Source organism: Harmonia axyridis, chromosome 3 (assembly GCF_914767665.1).
Source record: "Harmonia axyridis chromosome 3, icHarAxyr1.1, whole genome shotgun sequence".
Classification (NCBI taxonomy): Eukaryota; Metazoa; Arthropoda; class Insecta; order Coleoptera; family Coccinellidae; genus Harmonia; species Harmonia axyridis.
This window is the reverse complement of record NC_059503.1, coordinates 1,691,787-1,703,837: the sequence shown is the minus strand read 5'-3', so window position 1 is coordinate 1,703,837 and position 12,051 is coordinate 1,691,787. Positions and strand designations below refer to the sequence as shown.

Genomic DNA, 12,051 nt, shown 5'->3' with positions numbered 1-12,051 from the left:
CACAATAAAACTGCTAAAAATCAAGGAGCTTGATATGATTCAAGTACTTGATAAATAAATACTGAGCTTGAAAATCAAGCCAAGCCGTGAAACCCTATTTTGTACTACCAGGAGGAAATTTTCAATTAATCACTCAACTTATTTCATATGTATTTCAAATGAGAAGAGGGATGCCAATATTGCATTCGACTACAAAGTTACTCGCTTCATTGATGGTTCAAGTTCAATTAATTCCTGTCGTTGCTGGTGACATTCCCACCCTGTATATATTAGCGTTCACCTTTGCCTAAATGAAAAACGATACGATGCAGAACCAGTTGAAATGATCGGAGAAAACAAGAATCCATTAAGAGGGTATCTCAGCAACAAAAACTAGAGCACTTCTGTCCTCTCTCAGTCATTGAAGTCGATCGCAAATTCACATAATAAATCTCTGGGTAGTTGACAAATTACTACACGCCATACCTGCGGTTCACAATGGGCCTAAGAGACGTAGTGAAGTGTAATAAATGGGAACGACCCTTTAGGAATAACGACAATACGCTAATATATTTTAATGTGTGTAATTTCATGTCATATTACCACATACACATGTATTATAACCGCATTAGAGCATTTGCAGGTTTTTACTGTCACTAATGTACTTTGGAATGCCTAAAACCACTTCCAATGGGGTTCCACATCGCTTCTTTTGTGACTGTCCGCCTATAACGGATATTTTTTTTTATATTCTAATTACCTCCTGTTTCACGTGTAATCGATGTTTAGTGGCCAGTGCCTTGCTAAAACGGTTTCTTGTCCATACACGTTCTGGAACTAGCGCACACTTTCGACAAATTGGTACTCGTGGGTATAAAAAATTACGACGCTGCCGTTGAATTAGCAGAATGGAATTTGTTATACAATTTGGGTCATCGAAACATTCATTTCTGATCGTTTTGTGATCCATTAAGAATGTCTAACCTGTGAATTGTAGATTCTAGACACTTTATCTTTCTTTCTCCTGACCCTAAAGAAAAAAGTCTAAAGGTGTTCAATCTCAGGATCTAGTTGCACCAGCATCATTTTCAAATAAATAAGGTAGAATCTCACCACCAGTCCAAAAATCGCACCAAACAGTGACATTTTGAGGGTGGAGAGGCTCCTCAACAATCATTCTTGTATTTTTCGAGCCCCAAATGCAACAATTCTGCTTATTAATGTAGCATCCTAGGTAAAAATAGGCCTTTTCACTGAAGATGATTTCTCGATGAAAATCCTGATCATTTTGATGCATTTCAAGGACCCAATTACGTTGCTGGTGATCGACTGGCTTGGGTTCATATGCTAACTGAACTTCAAAAGCCTTAAGACCTATATGTCTTTATGCAAAATACGGTTGCATATCATTTGTGGAATGTCTAGATCGACAAACCAAATTGGAAGTTTTTGCCATCAAGTTACCAATTTGGACTCTAATTTTGCATTGCTTATATATGGCTCTAGTTCCGTTCGATTGTGATAAGTAAATGTCATAATAACTAGCATATTTTGTTGTATTTACTATCCTTTTTCGATTATCCTCTGAAAACCTCAATTTTCAGAGGTTAATAACAGGGATAATAAGTCATGAAGTAGCTCGCTTCGAAAATAAACTCTCTGAAATCATTCCATTTTATTTCTGATGAAATTGATTTGGCATATCTCGTCTATATAGCTAATACCGCGATTTGTCAATTCCATTCCCATCTACCAGTTATACAGGATCAATCCATGTGCGTCCAGTCACTAATCAAGGAAATTGAACTGAATTAAAATAATTATATGTTCCTTCAGTACCAATCTTACGGATGGCTATATTTGGAGCACTATAATGAAGATACATTTCATTCCGCGTACTGAAGACATGGCATCTAGAGAAACCCAATATTTGCATCGCCAATTAAAATCACTGACAGAGCTGTTCGTCCACCAGCCGGATAAGGCTGTGCACGGACTATCGGATTTGTCAGATTGTAATCATGATGAAAATATTTTAATTCACGTTTTGGAATACTCGGTACCTCATAATCGAATGAAACAATACAGAAATTGCACGGAAATAAAGTTTTCAATTGATAATTCTTGAAAATGTTCAAGTGATTGAAATTTGCGGAGTACCTATCAAAAATTCATTCGAACATATACCTATTCCTCTCTTTAATGCATCTTCGTTGTGTAATGACGTATCCACTACAATGTTATCTTTATGTATTTTCCTACACATTCTTGTAGTCGGTTTTTAATGTATTCAGTATGTATGTCTGTATCAGAAGTGGTAGTAATAGGCATCTTTTACCTCCTTGCAGCATCATTGGGCACCCACGCGCTGCCATTCAGATGCTAAATATCCTACAGAGTGTCCTCGTAAAAATACTCCGTTCAGATTCGACCTTAAAAATCACAATAAATTATATAAACTGGAAGAACAGAAGTTGTCTGAATTATTCCACCTGAGATTTCGCACAAAAGGTATCCTGACACAGCCTGTACACTTCAAATGTGAAATTTTCATTCTATATATCTCATCTCCCATCAACCAAATTGAACAAGACAAATATTTCACACTTTTGTACTGGAATCTTTCAACTTAATGAACTCTAAATTACATCGACGAGCGATGCGTTGAAAAAAACATCATCCAATTTAGCGCTAATGACGTTAAAAGCATCGTTAATTGTTATTGCTGCCATTATGTTGGTATACCGGATTGAGAGGAGATGGTGTAAATGGTTCAGGTGAAACTTTGGCGATTTCTTTTGGAGGCTGCACCTTTGTGTGTTGGATGTTCCAACGCTGTTGAAATCGGAGTATAATACCATCATCCTTAATTTAATATCTTGCTATACTGGCTGTTTAGTTCCCGAAGTTTTTTTCGTCATAGCATCTGAATTTGTCAGGATCACCTGAAATTTAGCCAAAATAATACGCTTCAAGGATTTTATATGATTTTTTTTTCTGGAACTGGGTCCCATTTTTCCACCAACATTTTTTTGCTGTACCTATATCACTGGCAGTTTGAGGAATTTCCAAAAGAGTCTTTGATGATTTTAAATTTTTTTCATTCTTCGTAATTTTTTCGTATCTATAGGGTCTTTCAATATGAGGTTTAATTTTGGTATTTTTGTAGTGGATTTTAACGATTTCGATTTGTTGCTAAAGCATGTATCGTTCCATTCATAGTGAGCGTAGTTTTTATTCGTCAAATGTCAAAACATAACAGTTTCAAAAGTGAAGGTTGCCCAGATAGTGGGCTATTCAAAATGAAACCTACCATTGGAAAACCATTTATAACATCTGATAATCTACATTCATGAAACTTTTTTGTGGCTTGAATTCAATAATCGTAGCTTAATTTTGAAATTCTTCCACATCAACCATCATTAAGTAAATTTCCATAGGTGTTAAGAATTGCCCACAAATTATTTCAAAGTTCCATCATTGAAAATAATATACCGAAAAAACTGTTCATCGTCCAGAATGGACCTCTTGGATCGACCAAAAAGCCGCCATGAAAGACTGTAATGGTCTCATTTTTTACCGAAGGCGCTCGAGCGGTAATATTTGTATTTTAATCGAAAATATTTACACAGTGGACGCCGCCTTAGACAAAAACAATCGCCGTCCTAAAGACTCCTGTAAGTTATTTACTTTGTGAGACGTGGTAAGAAGTACCATAACCAATGTATCCAATAGCGTTTAAGCAGGCATGAGATCAAGCTTTTGTTGCCTTCGATTGCCGAAGCATACGACGTCAAGAATCTATTTATTTTCCAACATGAGATGATTCGGGTTTTTACTTTCAACTCGGAGATTATTGGCTGGTTCTTTTATGGGCGAATAGGTGGAAAAACAGAGCGTTAGATCTTTTCCCACAGCTCAAATTGATCTGCCATTTCGCTAGTCATCGAGATCGAAAAACAAAAGATTAGAAAATCAATTCCGACAAGCCGGCAGACATGGGCGTAACACAGGGATGAGTGTAAGGATAAAAACACACTGATAGAGTTGCCGGATGAACGGATTTTGTTCGAAAAACTATATAATGATGATTCTAAATCGTGAGGTATTGGGACGAATGGTTTTGGAGTTACAAAAGCCTGCATCCCAGCCTTCACATTGCCGAATCTCAGACTCCTACAACTGGATAAACAGCAATTACGGCCAAAAATGATTTTGGCATTGACCATAAAAGCGAAACGAATATAATTATGTAAATGTGTGGACGTCGAAAAAAATAATGGTTCGAATTGAAAGTCCTACTATGAATAGTATAAATACGAATGAACGCTAATAAGTGGTTCGTTGATCATCCGAACACTAGACACGAATGATACGTCTTAAATGGTTTTTAATGACAGCCTGTGACTCGTGTCTTATTGTCGGTACATGTCCTGATTAAATTCGGAATTTATCGTGATGTCATAATTTACATATAATTGGTGATTTCCTAGAAGAGTCTACGGTGCCGGTTGCCAGAAAAAAGGATCCATTGCTCAGATATCTAGGTGTATAATAAGCGAGAATTATTTACACATTTGACATTCTCTACCTCTAACTGAAAACCCCTTTTTTAGAACGTTAGATTTGAATGGCTTCAGGAGACACAGAAGTAGGAATATTATAAATGTGTTTTAATTAATGATTCATCAAGCCAAGTAGCTTGACATTTTAACCAACTACTTGACTAGAAAATCAAGCTCGTGAAAAATTACATACTTCAGCTTGATTTGACTTGAGTTTAAATATTTATTGCTTGACTTCATATCAAGCTACTTGATATTACTTGAGCTTGATATGTACGCGTCGCACGGTATATATTTCTGCAATCTTGTGTGCGCTTAGACTAAATAAGGGGTTTCCTCGAGAGCCGAGAAAATGAAGCATTCGCCAGTGTGACTTTATTAGTAGTTTTCTCATATTTCTATAAAATCTATTGGTAGATTTTGGTAGTTTCAGAAATATCTTTCCAAACTTGGCCAAAATGCCCAATAATTTTAATCAACGCCAGCATGTTCAGCTCCTTTCTGTTGAAAGACAATTTCACAGAGCTGCTCTTACAGTTACAAAAACCCGCAATAGGTTAGGCGACAAATCTATAAGATGTCTCATGTGTCTTAGATCCTGACGCGGTTAACATGAAATTTTGAACAAAGTGTAAAATTGTTGTTTTAAATTCACTTGCAAAATGAAAGTGGATCGAAATTTCGCATAGAGCTTAAAACTGATATTTCAGAATCTCAACTTCGTCAGTTTTGTGGTTCTAAAAAAATTACTAATTCTTCTTGATTTTTGTCTGTTTCTAATGACGCGATCGTCATTAAATTTCGTACGAGCATCAAAACTGTCATTCTTCATGCAAATGCAAATTTTTATCTCGATCGAATAAGCACTTTTGAAACAAATCTGAAAACATAATTTTGAACAGCTAAATTTGCAGAACGGTTTTTCTGTTAGAAAGTTATCGTGTTTACGGACGAGAGAATTGAATTTGAGAACGGATTCGTCTTCATCGAGTCGAACCTTATAGTTTGAGGCCATTCCTTCAAAAAATAAAGACGAAATAGCAAAAACAAAAGCTCAATTCTCATCAAACGATTTTGGCGATGCGCATGCACAGTAGTCTTGGAGGGTATCAGCACGCTACCACAATTAACAACCACTTTGTAGCGGTTGCACCCCGAACCCACCCTTTTGCGCAACCCACTCGAAATAAATTATACTTCCAAATACGATCTCATAAATCAAAACTCGACTTTAATGATTTTCACGACTCACTCATGCTTGAATTCCATCTCGGATTGCCCTGCATGCTGCTGAATGGATCTCGATATTTTCCTTTTTCAACGATTGAGACGGTTGGTTGACCCTGCGGTTGTTTGCAATTAATTATTAGACATGGAGGTTCTCATTGTCATCTATATTCATCCATTTGATATGCGGGGATACGTGTCCAATTATACCTCTTGACATTTATATAACTTTCTTCTCACACACACACAAGTCGGAATCGATTCCTCCATTAATTCAGATCATCACCTTTTGAATGATCCTGTTTCGTCATTATGGACCATGCGAAAGTTTTGAGTGTCTCTCGCATTAATATCACTTTTGGTTTCTGTAACACAAAGGATGGGTATCTGATAATTGGCAGATATAATGGTAGAAAATCTCTTTTGTGATTCGAGTTTTTTCTTTGATTGACCGGTAGAAAGTGAAACTGTTTAAATGTCAGAAGAATAAAGGATATTCGCTCCGTTTGTTGCCACAACTATCAATAGAAAATGATCAACGGCTTTTATATTCTATTTCTATGATTTATTCTCCATTATTTTGTCTATCAACTTTTAAAACGTAAGCATTTCTCCTTTTACACTGCGCAAAAAAATTAACGCACATTATGGAAATCTCAAATTCATTCAACAACTGAAGGTGTTCTCAATGATAATTATTTTTATCAGAATTATGCATGCATATGTTATCCACTTTCAACGTTTTTCTTCAATACAGATGTTTTTTCCCAGCAGGAATAAAAAAGATGAGATTTTTAGATTTTCAATGTATTGGCTCCATTCTGAAATCAGTTGTTCTCGATCAATTCTAGTGATCAATAGTTTTTCTTTCGTTTTATTTTCTACACTCGATCGCTATGCAACGCGAAACACGCAATTTGACCCAAGAGGAATGTGCCCAAGCGGTAGTTTTGCGAGAAGAAGGGTGGACATATACAAGAATTGCGGAAAGGTTTGGAGTTTCTCATACAAGTGTGTCCAGAATTTTGCAGCGATTCAGGGAGACAGGTATGAATGTCCGAAGACCAGATCCAGATCTCAATCCGATTGAGCAGGTTCGGGACAACCTCAATAGAAGGCTGAGAAGTTCAGAAAATCATCCAGCTACTCTTAATAACTTAGGAATCCAACTCAGAGAAATCTGGGAAGGATTAGATCAGAACATTTTAAGATCACTCATTTTGAGTATGAACCGTCGTTGCCGAGCTGTAATTAACGCAAGGGATGGAAATACCAAGTATTGAATCACTTATCATCATTCCAGTATTTTGAAAGTTATTATTATTCCTCTTCTTTCACATAAGATTCGGTGAAATCCTGAATTTTCCTTCCATTTAATGTGTCTTGTTTCGTTCAAAACCTTCCCGAGAGAACATAAAAAATAAGTTATAAAGCCAATGTAGAGTTAACTTTCATTAAAATTGAGATTTTCAGAATGTGCGTTAATTTTTTTGCGCAGTGTAGAACCTCGAAAGCATGTTGATATTTTCTTTCAAATGATTTTATGATCGAACCAATCGAATAAATCGATATTAAGTTAATTCTTTAATATAAACAGTGAACAGAAAAAATCTACAATGAAACCTTTTTCCTAAAATATTTTTTCTTTCCAGAACAAAGTGGAAACGACAGACAGCAGTAGGCCTTGAACTCCTAGCTGAAGCTGGCAACTACGCAGCCTTCCAGAGGCTATACGGTGCTCCAGCCTACGGATGCTGGTACCCTCCACAAACTGCTGGACCAACCGCCCCTCCAAGCGCTGCCGACCTCTACTACAGACAAGCTGCAGCTGCAGCGGCTGCAACGTTGCAAAAACCATTGCCATACCGACTCTACCCGCCCACGATGGGGCTGGGAATGCCTGGACCAAGCGCCCATCTTGGTTCCTTAGCAGCCAGTAGCTCCTTGAGCACCCTATCCAGCTACTATAGCAACCCGACTTCAGATGGACCATCCCCGAGGTCGCCGAGTCCTGACACCCCTTTAGATCCTGGATCACCAGGTACCAACGGGAGGAGATCGCCCTCTGATGACGAAGACACCATCCACGTGTAAAAAGACCTTAAGTTGTACTTTAAGACTGCATGGTGGAAGCCTCCTAGATAAAAATGTACAGATTTAGAAGCTGACTGGAGTCACAACAGCAACAGCTGAAGATGCTTCCACTATGTAGTCTAAGTCCGGATACTTAGTACATATTGTGATATACCGTGTATTATAGCTAAATTTGTTAATTTATTGCGCTTGTAAGTGTCGTATAGATATAGTTATCCTGATGGACGATTTGGTACTTAGTGAAAAGAGCAGCTTTATGTAATATACACATCAAGTGACTGTTGAGATCATCTGTAGTATTATATTATGGATGTCTTTGAGAGATGTAAATGTTTCTTTTAAAGGGTAAGACAATGCATTGTTTTGTGCAATATACTTACTCGTGGCTCGGTGAGCTTTATACATGTTAATATTAGTTGATAAAATAAAGGACATTTAAGTTTTTATTCTTGACTAATGCTTTTCAATCTACCCACTAAACCATTCACATTACGACAGCGTATATAGCTTGTGAAAGAGGAGAAGGAAATTGATATACAAAAGTTCTTGCTTTATTAATTGGCACTAAGAACATAACAAGATATGGCGGCATATAAGATCTCTTCGAATCGAGGTAAGTGATTATTAAATTCTCATAATTTAATCTTCGAAACGAGTCAAACTATTGGAAATGAACAGGGCTGGATTTGAGAATATGTATATTGAAGCCTTTACTTTCAGGTAAGTATGAATTATGTATATTTTTGAAAACCACGAAATATTTTGTAGAATTATACATGAACTCAATATTTAGTTCTACTCATCTTGAAATTTTTTTTTTGGAGAAAAAAGCTCATAATCTGATACACTTTTTATGGAAGTAGTTGATCGCAAACACTTCAAATTTGGTATTCTTATACATGTATTATTTCAATATCAATAATAGTCGTATTGAAAATTTCGATACACTTTGCGAATATGCTATTTCACAAGTTTTAAACTTCCTAATTTCATGAATAATTTCAATTTTGACGCTCTAGTCATTGGCTTTCAAAACTAACATAATAAATATATTATTTAGCTAATATTTTCACTAAATTTTGTTCATTTAGTTTACAAATTTTTTTTTGGAAGCTCATGTCAATAAAAAGATCTTTTTTTATACTTCAAAATAAAAATGGAAAATAGAAATGGAAATTAAGATGGATTAGGATATTCCATAGGTATCATCATGGATAATGAATCAAATATGAGGTCACAGCTCTTCTCGATAGATTTGGTAAAATCAAAACTATATCCATGTATTTTGGTGAAAAAAAAAACATAAAATATCTACTACAAAACAATATTTTCAATAGATGTATAGTTTTCCTCCCAATATTTTGGGAGTTGTGTTTACCTGGACGGTCCGATCCTGTAAAATATCTCTGAGTCATCTGTAAGGTCGGTAAATAATAAGCCTTCATTATCGATGTATAAAGCTCCTCTCGTGATAATTACACAAGAAGGAAATCTTGACCAGGCTTCTAAGTTGCTTATTGGGCATTCATGCGTAGCTCTACTGGCTTTAATCGAGAGATAAGTTGACGTTCTTTCTTCTTTTCATGGACTCCTAGAAGCCACCGACACTTCACGTTGGTGTTCAATCCATCTGTGCTTTCTTGTTAAGTGCCACTGGATTTTCTTATGATTACTATAAATCTTGTCGTGGGTAGAAGACTGTGAAGTTGATTCCTTACTGAACCTGAACGTCAAATAAACGATTTCAATGGATGTCGATAACACAGGCTTATATGAAAAAGATCTTGAATAAGATTTAGAAAAAATTTAGTTTCTATACTATAGGGTGTTTTTTTTTCGAGGTATATAACTTTAAGTTGGCATTACTGTTCGAGATGGCGACCGATTTAACAGCTGTTAAACGATATATTCTCAGTTTGGTTTGGCAATTCATCAGGAATATACTCACGCCTGAACAACGCTTTCAAATAGTGCAATTTCATTTCGAAAATAATGGTTCTGTGCGGAATACGTTTCGCGCACTACGTCCATTTTATTTTGTTTAGCGATGAAGCGCACTTCTGGTTGAATGGCTACGTCAACAAACAAAACTGCCGCATTTGGAGTGAAGCTAATCCTCATCAAGTGTATGTCGAAACACCGTTACATCCAGAAAAACTGACTGTTTGGTGCGCTTTATGGGCTGGTGGAATCATTGGTCCGTACTTCTTCAAAAACGATGATGGCCATAACGTTACAGTCAATGGTGATCGGTATAGAGCCATGATTACTAACTTTTTCATTCCTGAATTGAACAACCATGATGTCCAGGAGCTGTGGTTCCAACAAGACGGCGCAACATGTCACACAGCTCGTGCCACAATCGATTTATTGAAAGACACGTTTGGTGACCGCCTAATTTCACGTTTTGGACATGTGAATTGGCCTCCAAGATCTTGTGATTTAACACTACTAGACTACTTTCTGTGAGGCTATGTAAAGTCATTAGTCTATGCGGATAAGCCACAAACCCTTGACCATTTGGAAGACAACATTCGCCGTGTAATTGCCGATATACGGCCACAAATGTTGGAAAAGGTAATCGAAAATTGAACGTCCAGATTGGACTACATCCGAGCCAGCCGTGGCTGTCATATGCCAGAAATAATATTTAAAATGTAATGCCACAAGATTATCTTGCGGATAAATAAAATTCATGTCAATCGAATAATCCATCGTTGTTTCATTGCAATTTTAAGTTCTATAGCTCTAAAAAAACACCCTTTATATTAGGGTTGCATAAAGCTATCGATCAGAGATGATATAATTTCACTTCAGTTTAGATCTTTGGATATTCAAGTATACAATTCGAAAAATGTCACTGAATAGAAAACTTGATTAGTTACCTTTACAGAATTGGCTGTCTCACTGAAACCATGATCTTTTTGAAAATTTGTAAGTATATGTATAGTATATCCCAAGTCACATGGAGGAAGCTGAATATTTCGATTATACAAGGGTTGTCCATGTTTCCAGAAATTCCTTTGGGGCCAATGAATTTATTGCCTAACAATATTCTCAAATAAACCCAGGAAATTGGCGGACCGCGGTATCTACTTCAAAAGGACATCTATGGCCAAGCGTTTTTATGGACTAGTTCAAGTGACTTTGGATATACTATAACTATAAAGGGCTCTTATAAAATGATTTTTTCAACATTTCAGTGATGTTAATGAAAAGGGAAGCTTTTGAATCTCAGAGCAAGTATCCAGATTTCAATTTTCGAATTGTTCTCTTGTGAGATGAGTTTCGTTTATTTATTTGAGGTCCTTGAGATGCAAACACACAATGAAAAAATAATCGATTTTTCAGCCTGAGTTATAACGTATGGTGCGTAGCATGCCACCTCTTGATGTAATCAGATATAAACCCATTATATGGCAGCATTTATAGCTGACTAAAACCCGTCTATGCGAAATCTGATTAGTGTTAATTTTCAACCGGCTACCTGATAAGTACATGGCAGCAAATCTTTCACACGCAAGAGCACAATCGGTAAACCGGCTGTATTATATTACTTTCACACTAATTAGTATTTGTGTTCAAATCATCACGCACTTTGTCATCAATCAAACACATGTGGAGCTTCGGGCTTATTAACTTCTATGACTGACCAGAAGCCTTCTTTCAGTTCATAACAGACGTTGCAGTTGAAATGAAGAAAATGTGATTTAGATGTCGGTTCATGAAGTTCATTTGGAATTTTTTCATGGTAAATCAATATCTGTCTCTTGTTTGAATTAATTCTTGATTAATTGATCTGATTTGTTTTCCTCTACGATTTCGTGCCATATCAAATTTAGTTGAATTTCGGGAGAAATAGTCTGTTACATCTACAATAACTATTCATGAAAAACACTTGCACATATTTGCGAAAAAAAATTGATCATTTTTCCTGGGCTGTTATCTCTCGATGAGGCAAGATAAAAGGTGTTTTTTAAGAGCTATAGAACTTTAAATTGCAATAAAACAACGATGGATTATTCGATTGACGTGAATTTTATTTATCCGCAACATAATCTTGTGGCATAACATTTTAATTATGATTTCTGGCATATGACCGCCACGGCTGGCTCGGATGTAGTCCAATCTGGACGTCCAATTTTCGATGACTTTTTCCAACATTTGTAGCCCTATATCGGCAATA

The 12,051-nt window shown here is 36.3% G+C and overlaps 1 protein-coding gene across 1 annotated transcript in view; it reads left to right on the top strand.

The window, feature by feature from the left end:
- LOC123676330 (homeobox protein B-H1-like) overlaps positions 1–8,318 on the top strand; it is a 44,599-nt gene extending 36,281 nt beyond the window's left edge. The window contains exon 3 of the mRNA XM_045612178.1: positions 7,424–8,318. Within this exon, the coding sequence (XP_045468134.1) occupies positions 7,424–7,865 (442 nt within the window). The 3' untranslated portion in view covers positions 7,866–8,318. The remainder of the gene's footprint in view (positions 1–7,423) is intronic.
- The last annotated feature ends 3,733 nt before the right edge of the window (positions 8,319–12,051 follow it).